Here is a 17757-nt window from a genome sequence, read left to right as displayed (position 1 = left end):
GTGGCCTGAGCTACACTCTTTCCCCAGTCACAAGGATGACCAGTGCTACATCAGACTGTTGTCCAATAGAACTGATATACAGTATTCATCAATAAAGGCATCTGGGTTTGCATGGCCAAATACCATCTGTAATACTCTCCACTGATTTCATACAATTTTATTTTAGAAAACTAAATACAAGTCTCTTACCTGCCTTCTTAATTGAATGGCCAATCGCTTGGTTTAACAGCATGGTAGCCAGGAATAGGGCAAGGCAAAGTGAAGCCACCATTAGCTGTTAATCACTCTAAAGAAGGCACCATCAATCAATACAACTCACATAAGGTGAAGAGCATGAGGGAGAATCACATAAACAAAATCCCACTCAAATACAAACACTGAGTCATAGTCTGAGTCACTGTCATCAAATATCCAAACCACATCCAGCATGGGCTCAAAAGATGTAAAACATTTGTTTAAAAGCAGCATAGTGAGACTGGAGGACCAACAATGCAGCTTGGTACAAAATGTCACTTGTCATGAAGCTCAGAATTTAGTGCATGAGGGGTGAAGTCCCAGCTCATACCAGGGTTTATTCAAAACATACTGCATTGAAATTCAGAGAATGTTTGGTTTACCAGTTTGAAGAAAAAATCCTCCTAACAGAAGCTTTTCTCTGCTTTCTCTCTTTTTACACAGTACCTACACTGCAGCACTTGTAGAATTGTCATTTACAGATGTGTTGTTTTAATGCGGTTTAGGAAGCAGTACATATCTTTGACTTCACATAGATTAATGGCTGCACTCAGGTGTGGTTCGTGAGATGAGAAGAAGTAGCCTACATAAACAAAAATCTTCTCTCCAGTATTTCTAAATAGTTTTCTCTGTAACATAGACTCCGAGCTTTAAGAGTAAACTACAAACTGCTCTGTGTTAGAATAAGAAAAATAAAGTAACCGCTAATGTTTCCTGTCTTATGGAACTTATTGCTCTTTCCAAGAAACAGATTTACAGAGTGAAAAAAAACAACATCTTTGTAACACGAACTGAAATAAAAGAGATTTTCTGAAATTTCATCAGCAGTTATCTCTGTCAACCAGTTGGAACCAACCCCTGGAGCCTCATGTCGAGCTGTCTCAAGCAATAATTTCAAGCTAGGAAAAGGCTCAACACATCTGACATCTGTTTTCATTTGATGATCTTTCTCTTGAATCTGCTAGAAGCCAAAGGTAACCTCGAAAAAGAAAAAAAAACAGTGACACAATATTTAACCTCTGACAGGCTGTGAGAAACAAAGATGATTGTTTACGTCCATTCCTGTCAAGACTGCACTGCTCTCCCATATCATAGCTGCACTCAAAGAGGGAGGAGAGGAGTTGTTGGTGGACTAATGTTATACTACTGACAAAACAAGAGGTGTATTTATGTAAGGAAGTATGTTAAAGACTTACATGTAAAGTAAATCAAAACTCTTTTCCAAACTCCCCCTTAGATATATGGCATACATGCATATACAGTATGATGAGTGCATCAGGAGTTATGGGCTGCATCACATGAGGCATGGTCATAAATCCATGCTCTTCTCACCCAGAAAATAATTTAAACCACACAAATGCTATAAAATAATATTTATTACTGCATACTCTCAACAAATAGGTACAGACAGTATAAATGTAATTCAAAACATCAGGGCTCATATTCACATTTTATATTCAACCTCAAATTACTTTTTGATATATTAGCTTGGTGGTCCCTCTACAAAGATAGTCGCAAAGCTGCTCACATCCTCCAGTCCAGATGTTTTCAGCTAAAAGCAGGGTAAAGATGGTCTTAAAGCAGAAGTGAGTGATATATTTGTGTTAATATAAGTCTTAAATAGTTATATCTTCCAACAGCAATCACTTACATAGAGTGTTTGGTCTGAATCACGGGTCTGTCAGTCACTCTGCTCTGCTCTGAGTCGAGGAGAAAACATTTATCGTATCCTACAGTTTTTATCCAATGAGGAGAGAGAACGGCATGCAGGGCTGTGTGTGCAGCCAAGGAACGCCGTGAATGTGGCGACGTAGGGACGAGGACTGTTATGGTGCGTTCAAGGAAACTCGTTTTTTTCCGACCTGTGACGTCGTACCAGTTCGATCTGGTACATAGACTGTACAAAAAGACGTACTGGTACGATTTCACGGGTCGGAAGTTACGAGTGGCCGTTATAGTGACTTTCACCGGTAAAACAGGTCGGAAAAACACGAGTGGGTTGCCTGGAACGCTACAAAGTCGTAAGTTGTGACTTGAAGCTGTAATTTATGATTTCAAAAGCCTGCCTGGAACGCAGCATTAGCGAAAACGACCGGATCACTCACTTCTGCTTTAATAGATGGGATGAGTTAATGAGTCACATACTGCATCATCAGGTGATTTCAGAGCTGATACAAACTCTACACTATTTTCGCCCATACATTGATATGCTACACAGAAATCCTGCCTATTTAGAAATGCTTTAGGGTCATTAAACGCATTCTGTTTGGTTCGGGCTGTTCAGCAAAAGTTCTTTGCTTACTGATTGTAAAGAAAACAATATTTTACACCACATTTTTTGTCACAATGCACCAAGTATGGAAAATGCACCAGATACATTAATGTTGTGCTTATTTATTTTGGCTCATTTATGTCTAAAGTTTGCTTACATTCAGTTGTAGCATGCAGGTCTATGGTTAAACACTATGAACACTCAATGCATGTGTTCACTCTGATAGACAGGAGACTTACTTTCATGCACAAACTGCAATTTCTCCTCATGTCTGACTTTTCAGAGAGACACAAGTTACATGACGGTATTTTTTCTCATGAGCTGGCGACACAGGATTTGTCACAGTTACGTGCTGACTGGGTTCTCACAGCTACCTCTGTCTGCAGACGTCATAAAATATAGCAACACACTGTCTTACTGTGTAACACCCCATATAGTGTACTTCTCAGAATGAGAATCCTCGAGCCTCCTTCATTCATTCACAGATTTACCGCATTAAAAATCAGCAAGGGATCCTGAATTTTAACTGGATCTATCTACCGTGGTTACTATATTGGATGGAAAGAGCTAATACTGTCTATATCACTAATATGATCATTAAGTAGTAAAAGAAATGTAATCTCTGCTAAAAGCATTCACATAAATACATCCGGCTGTACAAAATTGATTTTACGTAAATGTGTCCATTATAGAAAATGTATTCCTCAGGCACTTCATGAGTAATTTTCGAGGAACAGGAACTATCTATGTAACATGACCACTCACTGACTGGAGAGGAAGTTATTTGGAAATAATAAATGAATACACATGTTGGAAGATGAAACACACTTCACGTGTTTTTTGTGTGATATTTTTGTAGAAAAATAGAAGCTACATTGTAAGAGACAAGTTAATCCTTAATACACAGTGGAGACCACTTACAATGGCTTGAGCACTGCAATAATAATAGTACTAATAATGACCTCTTCTGTGTGGCATGATGGGAATCATCTGGTACTTGTCAGTGTTCTAGGACAACAGCTGCCCTCCACATGACTTAACGCAGCGATGATTTCCAGATAAAAGAGTTCCGATGTTTGACTCTCCACATGACTGTAAGGCGCACACTGGGGCCCATTTTACTCGTGTATGATGTCATCAGGGCACATGGGTGTCGAGCAGTGACAACTGTCTCCTAATCAGCTACTGATGCTGTGTTTGCAGAGGCACACTCATGCGGGTTTTTTTTTTTTCATAAAAAGTCCTTAAGGCATTTTGAAAAAAGGAACTCAGGGTCACTGTTTCCCTCCCTGTGAGGTATCAGAGCTTCAACAGGTAGTGCTGCTCATCAGTGCTGTTATTCATACAAGAAGCACTAAGGCTGGATATAATCAGGAGTCTTAAAATCTGCATGTAAATAATACTGTACATAAATTTACATGTGGCTTGAATAAACATTCTCCATAACTGGTATCACCATCATGGTCCACTGAGAGATTTTAGTCCTCTACACAAGCTCAGTGTTGGAGTATGAACAGATTTATGTAGCCTTGGCTTCATCAAAGGTTTTTAGTTAGTATTACAGCCTGAACAGGTACAATCCTGTTGTTTCATTCATTACTTTTGGCCATTCCTTTCATGTCCGAGTCTTTTCGGTCTGCTGTGAGTCCTGCTGTGAAGTGACCTCGACCTTGCTACATTTTTCCCTCCTGACTTGGATCTGATCGCTGGTCTGTTGGCAGTGATGACGCTGTTTCTCCATAACAGGAGCTAAAGGGAATATGGGTTTGGCAGAGGAGGTATGTGATTTGTGTGTGTGTGTTTATGAAGAGCTTGTATATTTCTGACTCGAGCGGGAGCTGGAGCGGTCTAATCCGTTCCCGTGGCAAGAGCCTTTCCAGCGGCCTCCTGAGCCTCGTTCATCCAGGGGAGATGTTCTGTAGCACCAGCAGCATAGACAAGACTACAACAAGAAGACACACACAACAAACATGCATACAGTTATTTACTGCTTTTTGTAGACTGCACTTCAAAATGATCAAATCGTTCCTCCAATTCCGTTGCCATCTCACCTGGAAGCAGTTTTTAAACTTCTGGCTGACAAAATAGAGCGCAATCGGGTTAATGCAGGAGTTTAGGGAGGCCATGTTGATCCCGATGTAATCCATCACCAACAGGAAGCTGGCAGGGGAAAGGGCAAAGTTTACAGTAAAGCCTACAGGAAGTCATGGAGCAGAGAACAATGGGTTCTCATGAAGTTTGCAGTATATTTGTGTTGCTTGCTATATTTTTGTGCCTACCTGAGCAGTTCACAGCGGTTGGGGTCATTCTGGTCATAGATTGTTTTCTTCAAAATACGGCTCAGATGAAGAGGCAGCCAGCAGAGAGCAAAGATCAGAACCAGGCAGAAAACTGTCTTCGCTACCTCCCGCCGCTGAAAAAAAGACAAATATTGTCAATAATGTGGCTCCATCTCTTATAGAGTATGGTGATACAGTTCTTAAAGCGCACCTCGGGCTTTTGCTCATATACCTGTTTCATGTGGTCGTTGAGAGCGATGCGCATGCCTTTTTTACGACTGAGCATCTCGCAGGACATGAGGGTGTAGAAGATTCCCGTGCAGGCCAGTGGAAAGCAGAAATAGAAGCCAAACAGCCACCAGTCTTTGACATCCTGATAGAACTGGAGAAAAAAAGCTCCCATCAAAAAAAATGTGCAAAACACTGGCATATGTGTACTGTGCAGATCTAAAGTGGTGTGTGTGTATATTCGCACACACACACCACTTTATTATTTTTTTTGCGTTTGTGATTTTCGTTAAGACATTACACATTGCACGGGTTGGCCCTGGATTGAATATAAAAAGATATATTCACCTCCAGGGATCCAAATTTGGTGGAAATGGTTTAAATTAGGTTCAGACCTGTTTGTTTTGTCCTTGAGGAAAAAAATATTTTCGGGTAAGTTGAGGACATTTCGAATTACATCACCAGGTCAAAACAGTCCACTATCAAAGACAAATTATGTTTTTCTAATGAGATCAAGCTGAAATGACCAGTTCCTGATTTTAAGTCATAGATTTGACATGAAAAGCTTACTGCTTTATTTCCCCCATGACCTGCTATTCAGACCCTTCTTGTTTCAACAGAGTGGTAAAATCCACGTATTGGAATTTTTGGGGCGTCTGCTCTACCAGCTGAGCTAAACGACGCCCCTGCAATGTCTTTCATGCTATGCAGTTTAATAAACATATTATGAGAAACAGTCACTTTTAAGAAGATTAGCATGCAGTGTTTATAACTTATGTTAATTTGGTCGGAATCATTAATTACTTGCTGGCAGAGTTTGAAAGTCCTGATTAAAAAAAATTGTAGCAGCTCAGACACTTCTCTTTGAAGTGAACCATTCTGTTGACATTTTTGCGTGAAAGTAACATCAGGTGCAGGCTCTACAATCCACAGGATTTTTTCCTAATTTAGGCTTGATGGAGAGATCCTAATCAGTGGGAAGGATATTTTGACCATATGCCTGAGGGAAAATAATAACATAACATTTTCTGACATGCAAGCTCTATCAAACATTTTGAAATGCATAAATATCTACACTCTGCCAAGCTAAAGTTTTTCTTATCATATTTCTATGATAGGAAGATAGAGTGCCCGGCTTTTATTATGAAGCTTAAGTCATACATTTATTTGCCATACTTTTTTCATTCTTTTGTCCTGAACTTGGCGTTATAAGATAAACAATCCTGATTTTTACACAGTAACTTCGCTATACTTCTAGGAAGTGCAGTGTCAATCAGTCATTCCACCACTTTGGACCAGACTGAAATGTTCACACGTCATCATCGCCATGAAATGTTGGACCATCTGGCTTTAGTGATCCCTTGACATTAATCTATCATCTATCATCAGGTCAATTTGTCTTTTAATTTGTCCATTACTTTGACTTATGTCCAAATACTGACTGCAATCACATTCCTCAGCTGTATTGTGTTTACCAGTGTTTATTAAATTGTAGCATGGTAACGCGCCAAAGCATGATGGCGGATATTTAGGAAATATCATCAAAGGTGGCCCTTTGCTGCATGTCTTCCCCCCTCTCTCTGCCTCCCCATTTGCTTTCTCTCTCGGCAAAAAAAGCCCAAAGGATATAGACCTACTTAAAAAAAAGAAAAAAAAGCTAACATGCTAAATTTACCAAGGTGGTTAGCTTAAAGCAGATATCAGCTTCACGGCCGTTTCGGCTAATGCTGCGTTCAAGGCAGGCTTTTGAAACCGTAAGTTACAGCTTCAAGTCACAACTACGACTTGGTAGCGTTCCAGGTAACCCGTAGCTCGTGTTTTTACCATCCTGTTGTCTGTGAAAGTTCCCTATAACGGCCACTCGTAACTTCCGACCCGTGAACTCGTACCAGATCGAACTGGTATGACTTCACAGGAAGGAAAAACACAAAGTACGAGTTTCTTTGAACGCACCATGAGTTAGCAGCCCCCGCCCTTGTCAGGCATCAATTGGTCCTCGTGCTACGTCACCACATTCACGCGCATCCCTTGGCTGCACACACAGCCCTTCATGCCGTTCTCTCTCCTCATTGGATAACACTTGTATCCCACAAGGAAAATTTTCTCCTCGGGTTACAGCAGAGCAGAGTGACGGAGAGACTCGTGTTTAGGCTGAAATACTTCATGTAAGTGATTGCTGACGGAAAATAGGACTATTTAGGACTTATATTAACAAAAACATTCCACTGATATCTGCTTTAAAGCAGAAGTAAGCGATATTTTTGTGTTAATATAAGTCTTAAATAGTTATATCTTCCGACGGCAATCACTAACATAGAGTGTTTGGACCGAAACACGGGTCTCTCATTCACTCTGCTCTGCTCTGAGCCGAGGAGAAAACTTTTCTCGTATCCTACAAGTTTTATCCAATGAGGAGAGAGAACGGCATGCAGGGCTGTGTGTGCAGCCAAGGGATGCGCCTGAATGTGGTGACGTAGGGACGAGGACCAATAGATCCATGACGAGGGCGGGGGCTGCTAACTCCGTCGGCTGATAAGACTTTATGGTGCGTTCAAGGCAGCCCAGTTCGGAAAAACACGAGTGGGTTGACTGGAATGCTACAAAGTCATAAGTCGTGACTTGAAGCTGTAATTTACGGTTTCAAAAGCCTGCCTGGAACGCAGCATTAGCCAAAACGACCGGATCACTTACTTCTGCTTTAATGACATTAATGATACATTTGAAACCACAGTGTGTGTAAACACATCCATTTATTAAAACAAAAACAATGAAGAAAATATTAATTTAATATTCACAATAAATAATTTATGTGACTTCCACCATGTTATGCTATTATGCTTAAAATAGTATGTACAAAAATCTATGATGTGCTTATTTTTACTAAATAAATAACCCAATAGTAAATAGTGAGGCTTAAATTAGCAACCCCCTCGCCTACTTTTAAATCCTTTTATTATTATATTTAAATAAAAGGAGCCTCCTTTATCACTGCTAACAGCACACATCTAATCACAGGCCTTACCTTCATAAAGTTTGTGGTCTGTTCTGGGTGTAGCAGGCAGACGCGCAGCTTAGCGCCTCTGTATGGCATCTCCAGCATGTCGAATGCCAGCGCCTCAGGTACTGCCAGCACCACAGCGATCATCCAGATCAGAGTCACCTCCACGGCTTTCCACAGGGGGATCCCCATCCCCTTCACCCTGCTCCATGACGTCACTGCATGGTAGCTACACACACACACACAGCCCAGAGACACGGGCACAGGAATTAGCTGCTTTCACTACTAATGTCTGTTATGTGTGCAGAGAAAAAGACTACTTACCGGTCAATACTCAGGGCGCACAGGCTGAGGACGGTAATTCCCACTGAAGCTTTCTGGATGAATGGCACCAACTTACAGATGTACACGCCGAATGGCCAGTCCTCAGCTATCAGCTGCAGAGAAAAATAATTGAGGAAGACAGAGAAGACAGACATCTGTAGTGAGAGAAATTTAAGAAGGGTCACCTGTGTAAACACAGTCAGACCCCTCTAAGGTTCATTGAGGGGTCCTTTCCTCCTCATGTCTTACATTGTTATGCAGCAGTTAAAGCCAAGAACAACAACAATGTGTCCCTCCTTACTGCAAATGTCTCTTTACCTTGAACATTAAAGTTTGGGTTGTTGCCAAAAGTGCCTGAAATGCACATGGCATAATATTTAAGATTTATGTATTGCAATTGCAAATACTTTGTGACATTAACAGACTTGGAAACTTAGTCAATCATAGTCAAAGTATGAGATTTCTGTAGTAGCAATAAACCCAGTGTGTAAAAATGCTTTTTAAACATACTGTTTCATTCTTGTTTGACAAATATGCAAGACATTACGTTTTTTGTTTTTGTGACTGTGTTATCCAAAATTCAATTTTTTATATGCAATTAAAATACTTGAATCTTAAATGCCGTGTTTGAGTACAGGACCTTTAAAGAAAATTAAATTTGCCTGAAATGCAGTGCAGCATTCCAGCTGCATTCAAAATGAATCCTTTCAGATTTGGAAAATAAAATGCAGTGATGGCACACACACAAGGCCTGTTGGAAGTTTTCACATCATACACACACAAGGCAAGTGAAGAAAGACAGAAGACCCCAAAACCCCAACATTTCAGGTCACATTAACCTGCATCGCGTCTACTTTTATTAATTTTTTTCCAGTTTGAATGATACCTCGTAAAGAGGATCTACAGTCTATAGTTAAAAAAAGGAAATCAACAAAACCACACAGAGCACACTGAATGTAGAGAGAAACCACAGAAATCAACTTGTAAATAAACCACAGCTAACCGCAGGACGTGCCAAGAAAGGCAAATGCAGTGCAGGGAAATTACTCATACTAAATTAGATACAGACCATGGGATGGGTAATAAAATTGCACTGATTTAAAGTTGTGTTTTTACTATACAGCATAAATGTCTGAATTAAAATTTTATAACGTTGTAACAGTCACTTTCAACAAAAAATATTCAGCTAATGTGAAGTGTTTTTATTAACTTTATCTTAACTTATCCTGTTTTTACAGTATGTAAAAAACAGGGATTATGTAAAGTAGAGTCTTTAGATCAATAATGTAAGTTAAAACAATTATTAGGCACTAAAGGTTGTGTAAGTGTACTGAACTGCAGTTAGAGAGTCTTCAAACTATGAAAGCACCAGGAATCAAGATAAATATCCACAGGCTGGCAGAATGGGATAAAGGAATGCAGGTGTACTACTATTCCCTGAATAAACTCAATTTGTATCATGCTATCATGCAAAATTGCCAGGGTAAAAGATTAGTTTGGCGAGGACTCTGACAGACACAAGGGATAAATGAGATTACCTTAAACACATTGATGGGGATGGCGATGATAATATAAAGCAGGTCTCCCAGTGCCAGGCTGCCAATCAGGACGTTTGGCCCATTCCTCATACACTTGTTCTTGTATATGATCCTGAGCAGCGTTGAGTTGCCGATCATCCCCACCACAAAGATCAGACAGGACACAATAGTGTTCACATACTTGAAGGCGTGCTTAATCTCAGTTGGCTTTATGCACATGGGGGGAAAGGCGCCCCGCGGTCGGCCCGGCGGTGGGGGTGGCAGCGGGACAGAGGCGTTGCTCTTGGATGGTTCTGAGGCTGCAGGCGTACCCTGGGAGTCGCGGATGAACCGAGAGGCCCCGACCTCCGCGACGATCAGCAGACACAGCACAGTGACGGCCCTCATCCTCACACAGGCCTCTCAGTCACACAGCAAGATGATTCCTCACTCGAAGGCACACAGCAATCTAAAGTTACTCACTTAGACGCTCTCACGCACACACATATTCACACGCTCACACACATCAACCCACTGGGCCTTGCTCCGGGCCTAGCACTGTTGAGTCAGAGTCAGGGCTTCTTCTTCCTGAAAAGAAATAGGAAAACCATAATGTAGCAATCAAACTCAAAAACCCTCAGAGAGATAGTCATGGTTACTTTGGGGTGAATCCCAACAATGGAAATGATCCTGAGATAAAGTAAAAAGTAAAAAAAAAAAAAAAAAAAAAAGCCAGTATTTGGGTCAAAACAACAGGGCTCTGGTAAAACTAAACTGGAACAATTATAAAACATTGGGTTGGCAATCATAAAAAAGTTGAACTACCCCATACAATTTTATTTTTGCTGACTGAATGCAGAGGCAACACTGTCTCTCAGAAACAACACTTCTATAAGACTAAAATGCAACAGCAAATACTATTTTGTTACAAACTTACAATGAATTTGTTTTCTGCCAAAATTTTGCAAAGGTTGTATAAAATATACACTTGTTATGTTTATGTTCTCACTGCATTCGGTTCAGTTGGCTTAATGCATTAAATTGTTCACATTTTCTTCAAATGCAAACATATATTACCGTATATTTAAGCAAACCCACAATCTTTATATATCACTGCTTTTGTTAATCAAACCTATCCACAGACAGAACTGGCTCTGGCCTAACAGTCATGGACACCCTCCAATCTAATGCATCATTCTCATTATTGCTTTCGTTAATTAAATTATTCATAATCATATATGTTTGTTTGCCATAGCAACTGTAATAATGAATACTTTAATTTATGTTTACAGGATGTAAAGTTCACACAGGCTGTTTTGACAGATTAGCTGTCCCTTGAGTCGGACACAGGAAGACACATGTCTGGCTCTTGTTCCTGTCACTCCCTGTCCTCAGCTTCAGAGTCCTGCCTTCCTCTGTCCGCCCACCAGATGTCTATAGACTTTCCTCCTTTTTCCAACTCACCTGTCTGTACCACCCACCAACCCAAACACCTGACCTCATTTTTCCATTTGGCTTTTCAGTCACCTGTCCCCACCTGTTCCTCATTCCCAAACAGCCCTGCACTATTTATTCCATCTTATTGTCCTCAGTCTTATCAGATCATCTGCTTTTGTTCACAGTAATGTTACCATGTGTTCATTTTGTGTAGATTCATGTTGTTTGTTCCCTTTTTTCCTGCCTGTATGTCGTCCAACTGTCTGGTCATCGGCCATCTGCCTGCTCGCATTGTTTACTTCATTGAAATATCTTCACAGCTTAATTTTCTCTGCCTCTAAACCTAACCTTCATCTGGATTTTTAACAATAACACAAGACAGTTGTTAGTCTCCTCAAAACTTCCTCTTTAGAGCCACTGAGTCAAAAATGACACTGTTACTTGTTTTCAGAGACAATCAGATGAACAGTGCAGTTCTGAGCTCACCCAAACGTACTTAAGGTTTATCTATGTCTATGCAGGATTAGCAAAACAAAAGACTCACGCAGAAGAAATCCCTCTAAATAATCACTTATGACGTGTGTGGTCTTCTTATCTGCGCAGATCCTATCCCTGTCCTCTGTCTTCTTTGTTTGTTTCGGTGTGTCTCTAGGCAGCAACCTTTGGGCAGTGGTTGTGCGGCCCACCGCCAATAGTGTGCAGTGTGTGGATGGGACTACAAAGCCCATAAAAGAGTAGTGACCAGATCTCCACTCTTCACTGGTGGATAGAACGTGGAATGGGAGGAGGAGCGGTTTAGGGCATTGATTTATTTGTGCCTTGGGATGTAAATGGCATTAAAATATTATAAAGTTAGATTCACTGCTTTGTAATGGTTAATGCCTCTTACTTGCTTCTAGCTCATTCAGCCTCTGCTGCACTCTCTTGCTCTCTTGCTCATTGAGCTGGGGAGGAGGGGCCGACATTGAATGGTGTCTTTATAAACAACAACCGATAAATCCTGCATTGAATAATTGAATGTGACCATATTGAGTTTCATCTTAAGCCCTATCTCGATGATCTGAGCGCAACAGACCAAACACTCATCGACAGGATGAATGAAGCAACTAGTGTTGAATCAGAAAGACAATACAAAACACAAACAACAAGGCCCCAAGTGTACAATGTTCTGAGTGAGTTCAAGTGCAGTCAGATGAAGTTCTGAAGTTTAAGAGCCATAAAGCAACTATTGTCTTCGTTTCGAGAGGCTCAGGGTTTTATGAAAGAGTCAACCTGCTGAGAGGAGAAATGGCTGAAATGGGGAAGAGCACAACTAACGTTTAAAGGGCTGCCTGCTGAGTAAGAATGAGTCTATCAGGAGCAAGGACCGGCTGGGTGAGCAAAGAGAACACTGTTAGTCTGGGAATTTTCAAGAGGCTGTAGGACAAGGGAATCCGACAGCATGAAGTTAACAATCCAGACTGTCACACCTCTAAAATCACTGGCTTCAAGCCAAACTGAACCAGACGACGAACTGCAGAGTTGGGGAAAAGTTGAAGGGTTGCACAGATTGTTGCTTCTACCTGTATCAGCCATCTGTCCTTACGTAACCAAGCTGATGGCGCCTGTTGGGAATCAGTGCATGCTGGGAGCGACAACACAACAAAAACTGCCTTCCACACATCTAGCTACAGGTCACAGATGAGCTGATAAGCTGATAAGAGCGGGGCCTGAGGCCAGATCTCCTTGTGTCAGTAGTTGTTCCTCATGATGTCAAGAGTTACCACAACCACCAATCATTGGCAACAATGTGACTGAACATCTGGGGATGAGCGGAACGGAAATGCACCCAGAAGCTCCACCTGCTGTGGTAAAAGAAGTTTTCTCCAGTGAGTCTAAAAAGGTACATTTGTGCAGATGATTTACCAGACTGACAGGGAGATGAGGCCAAAGTTGGAAGACCACAGTCAGTCCGGCAGTTTAGTCCATTTTCCACTCAACTTTTTGAACCAGAAGAAATCCCAAAGTGGCCAGAGAGTGAACATCACTGGATTTATCATCATGCTGCAGAAGGGGAGTTAGTCTGGGGGTTGGACAGCAATCGTTACATTACCTTCACCCCTTGCAGTCTTGGCACAGCTACAGCAAGTCAAAGCTGTTCACCCAGTGGACGTAAAACTGTGGGAGACCTGAGGAAAATGCTATCATACTACTGTCCATGTATCCCAAACCATTGTTGTGCATTTCCAACACACTCTACGGTGTGTTATCAACTGACAGGAGTCCAGGCAGTGAGGTCCAAGAATCAAGTTCAAGTCGGAGCAGAGGGAAATGCAAGAAGTCAGACTGCAGGCTGAGATGTTACACCGATGGGTTTCTGTATTTCCACAGTGAAAGAGATGAACTAAATGATTTATTTTGTAGTTATGCAAGCCTGAAGTCTCCTTTGTGCAACAATATAGGTGATTTCTAGGAAGCACAGTTGACCAGGGAGAATTTGTGCAACAACTGAGTCCGATCCCACTCTTTGTCAGGCAACATATCTTCAAAGGAGGTGCAGCAGTATTGGTTCAGACATCAACTTTGACCGTGTTTCATGAGCAAACTGGCTCTGAAACAACGGGGATTAAAATCAAAGCAGAATGTCTTCACAACTGTGAGATGTTCTGTATCACAGAAAAGCACTTTGATGGTGCTTTTATCAATGCACGTACAGAGAAGGGAGTGAAATGAGCAAAGATGGATAGGGGAGAACAGAGTCATGATAACTGAAGTTACAGGTTAGATGACAAACAGCTCTGTGTCCAGAGTGAGTGAGTGAGAGAGGCAGAGATATTTTCTTTGTCTCGTAGTTTGGCTCTGAGTCTCTCAAGAATCATGTGTACCCCCTCAGAACGCCCTGGGGCTTCTCTAGAGATAAATGAGCTGATTGACGAGGGCGGCATTATCGCTACACACACAGACACACACTCTCACTCCCTCTCTGAGCAGATGTGCTAACCTCCTCCTGACACCATGGCTTGGGAGGGCTGAGGTTTGCGAACACTTTGTTGAACTTTTTCATAAACACATCTAAGAATACAGATAGGCTACATGTACAAAAAAAATATGCAGGTCCATCTTACATACCACATACAATGTACAGACATGCTTTTGGACAAAGACTCTCAAACACAACTGGCCTTCATAGCTATGAATTGGCTCAAAGAGACTCATTCTCTTCACACACACACACGCACACGCACACGCACACACACACACACACACACACACACACACACACACACACACACACACACACACACACACACACACACACAAAGACACAAAATCACATGAACTCAAACACATATCACAAGAAACCAGTTTCAAAAAAGTTGGCCACCATCCATATATATCCCCTCCACCATCTGAATAATGCCTTTGTCTTGTAGAATATGGCAGCTCATTAGGCCAAGTTAAAGTGGGATTGTCTGATCTAATTGAAAAGCTGTGTTTTAATTGGGCCGAATCACTTGATCTAAAACAGATTTTGTTGCAGAGACCATCTCCGGCCTTTACCACAGCTGGCTCCAGATCTTAGAGAGAAAGAGGTGGAAAGTTGGCAAGCAGCAGAGTAAAAGTGGAGGGGATACTACAGTGGTCAGACAATGTCTATTTGAGTGGGAAGAGAGCGATGACAAGTATTCTAGGTGTGGAAGAAAAACACAGAAATGCAGAAGCAAACCAGCAATAAAAGAGGCCAAAATTTAAATGAATGGCAGTTTGATCTACTGGAGCGTTTGGAAGGAACAATAGAAGGAAGAGGAAAACACAGGAAAGGCAAAGTCATAGGAGAAGAAAGTGTGAAAGCTGAGGTACAATGCCTGAGAGGATGGGAGTCATAAGAGTGACCCGAAGGCGGGAGGGAGGCAGTAAAACATATAAATGACTGGAAGATGTGCAGAGGCTGCAGCCAGCTGAGAGAGCTGCCCCTCAGTTATCGCACGATGTGAAATTTCAGCAAATTTACACAATGGACTTTCCTTATTTTGGATAATGCATTTCTCCATGAATTTTCATCCATAAAACTAAATTTGATTTGGCTCCCGATCTTTATAAATAGCTTTATTTTATTATTTACTTGAATGATTATTAAGTAGGTCAAAATTTGAATTTTGCAAGATTTTATGACCAAATTGATTTTGCGTTGCTGTCTCCTCAAACGGATTAGTTCATTAAATTATGAGGAGAAAATGTTACAAATATTGCAAAGAAGCTACGGCAAACTATGTGAAGCTTTGTGTATTTGGTGATTATTTTTTTGATCTTGTAGTTTTTGGAGTTGTGTTGATATTGGGTGTTCCTGTTTTTTTTGTCCAGTTTGGAAAAACAGGAACACCTTATACTCATAACAGGAATACTGCATGCAAGTAAAGAAATGCCAACACCCATGCTCACAACACCACAATGTTTTTTTTTTTTTTTTGTAAAGAGGATAAAGATGAACAGCTCGAAATAAAAAAACACAAACTTTTCAGCTCCACTGAACTTAAATACAAGGATGTGACAGTTTAGGTTTATAGCCTCATTATAGATTCTTTTAAGGTGTGAAATATCTTGAATCTGCCAGTTCCATGGAGTTTAGTGCTCTCAGCCATGAAAAAGATCCAATAAATCCACTCAACAAAGGGCAAGGGGCCACTACTCTCTGATTTGCTATTATAAGGGCACCAAAATCCATCATGTGCTAGACGTGAGAGCCAGCAGGATAATCTGCATAGCTGCAGGTCGTGAAATCTTAAATTTGTGCAAATGACTATAGATATAGAGCAGCGCAATCAGAATGCATCACGAGCAGCCCTTCTATTTCCATCTGCATAAGCGCATGGAAATAATATTGTCGTGGTATGAGAGCATCTCTTAGGCACGTCAGCTGTAAATAGGTTAAACGGCAAATAAAACAATCAACAAGTACAGAGGAGAGACTGAATGAGATTTAGAAGCCGTTAATATGTGAGTCTGTGGTGTGTAAACAAAACAGCAAAACGCATTTGACACGCAAAGTTGTCACTCTGCAATTACCGAAAGCGTCACACATGATGGTGACTTAATAAAATCCCCTAACGTTTTCATTTAGCCTGTAATTCAATCAGACCCACGTATAAATAGATAGATAGATAGATAGATAGATAGATAGATAGATAGATAGATAGATAGATAGATTTATCAAAAGAGGCGCAGTAAACTAAAGTCAAGTGGTTGAAGTTACTTCTGCACAAAGTGCGCAGTCAAACCACTCCTTTACCACTATTTACGGCAGTTCATTTAACTAATCACTGACGTTAAACTCCCTGACTTACCGGTGTGCTGCTGCTGCTGCTGCTGCTGCTGTGACGGCAACGGCCTGAGTTTTCCCGGTCGGTATTCCAGCAGAGCTTCGCTAATTGGCCTGATGCGTTTGCTCGTTATTGCGTTATTACGTCGGTTTGCTCGGTGACATCCAGCAGCGAAAGTTCACGACGTGTCCAGAGTGTCCGGTTGTGCGTCAGGACCCTCCGCTCCCTGTTCTGACTGAGCACTGACGCACGGACGGACGACTCTGGGGTTTTATAGACACAAGCCGGGAGGCTGCGCAACAGCCAATCACATCCCAGACAGGAGCATCCTTCCCTCTCCGCTGCTGGGACGCGACTCAAATGCACGCATGAACTTTATTATACTTTTCCTGGAAAACGCTTCTCCAGTTTCCGGTTTCCCATGTTTCTTATTAGATATGCTACATGTTTGGTTAAATTCTGCTGATAAGGGGGTCTACACATTGTGGGGGCAAGAGATGGGAGATAAGCAGGGGTCGTGTACTCTCGGATGAGTTGTAAAGTTTAAATAAGCACTACTGTCATGGGAATGGTTCAGCCCCCCAGGCCCCTTACTCCCCACCGCTGCAGGATCTTAGTTCCAAACACAAGATACATACACTCCCTGACATCTGTTTCCTCCTTTGTACCAGCACCTCACAGAAACTACTCAGGTGGTTTGTTGGAAACAATTCAGGTTGGTGAGACTTGCATTTTTCATCACATTTTTATCTGTATGGTGAATGAGTTTGCTGAAAAGACTTTTCTCAGGCAGTAGTCTATGTAGCTTTACTTAGCTGGTACGTTATTGATACTTTGAGTTTGAGGCGACAGTATAATGTAGTTAACAGACCTTGTGACACTTGGCAACAGTAAACCACTTGTCAGCAGCTAGGCTACATGTATCTCCCATTGTTCTACACGTGAGCCTGATTAACACTTTGAACGTGGGAAGTCTTTGGTGTAGATAGAGCATTTTTCCCCTGTTGTGATCAATTTAAGCTGCACTGGAACATTTTTACAACAATACCACGTGACTACTGATCAAAGAGATATCTGCCTTAAACTAAATCCAGCTATCTGCGGTTGTAAACAGCTGATTCATTTTTTTTTTCATCTTGAGCGACACTATTTTTTAATCCTCTGCCTTGTT

General features: G+C 41.4%; 1 protein-coding gene across 2 annotated transcripts; it reads right to left on the bottom strand.

Annotated features, from left to right (window-relative positions):
• Positions 1 to 2636: 2636 nt before the first annotated feature.
• Positions 2637 to 16809, bottom strand: LOC310992065 (endothelin receptor type B-like). 2 transcript variants are annotated; one of them, XM_083980036.1, is made up of 8 exons: positions 16592 to 16809; positions 9874 to 10430; positions 8336 to 8448; positions 8036 to 8240; positions 5018 to 5167; positions 4786 to 4919; positions 4558 to 4666; positions 2637 to 4448 (listed from the first exon to the last, which is right to left on the bottom strand). In XM_083980036.1, the coding sequence occupies exons 2-8, from the start codon at positions 10258 to 10260 to the stop codon at positions 4308 to 4310; spliced, it is 1239 nt and encodes a 412-aa protein (XP_083836162.1). In that variant the 5' UTR covers positions 10261 to 10430; positions 16592 to 16809; the 3' UTR covers positions 2637 to 4307. The 2 variants fall into 2 exon arrangements, with proteins under 2 accessions (XP_083836162.1, XP_083836163.1); XM_083980037.1 differs by having other exon boundaries at positions 9874 to 10440; positions 16611 to 16809.
• Positions 16810 to 17757: the final 948 nt, after the last annotated feature.

This window comes from Trachurus trachurus, assembly GCF_905171665.1.
Source record: "Trachurus trachurus genome assembly, chromosome: 10".
Taxonomy (NCBI): domain Eukaryota; kingdom Metazoa; phylum Chordata; class Actinopteri; order Carangiformes; family Carangidae; genus Trachurus; species Trachurus trachurus.
This window is presented reverse-complemented; position numbering and strand designations above follow the sequence as displayed.

What these genes read in the sequence shown, in the direction of transcription:
- LOC310992065 (XM_083980036.1), bottom strand. Translation starts at nt 10,260, where the DNA reads ATGAGGGCCGTCACTGTGCTGTGTCTGCTGATCGTCGCGGAGGTCGGG. An exon ending in TGCGCCCTGAGTATTGACCG is followed by an intron (nt 8,241 to 8,335) that starts GTAAGTAGTCTT and finishes GTGTGTGTGTAG; the next exon opens with CTACCATGCAGTGACGTCAT. An exon ending in AGTTTAAAAACTGCTTCCAG is followed by an intron (nt 4,449 to 4,557) that starts GTGAGATGGCAA and finishes TTCTTGTTGTAG; the next exon opens with TCTTGTCTATGCTGCTGGTG.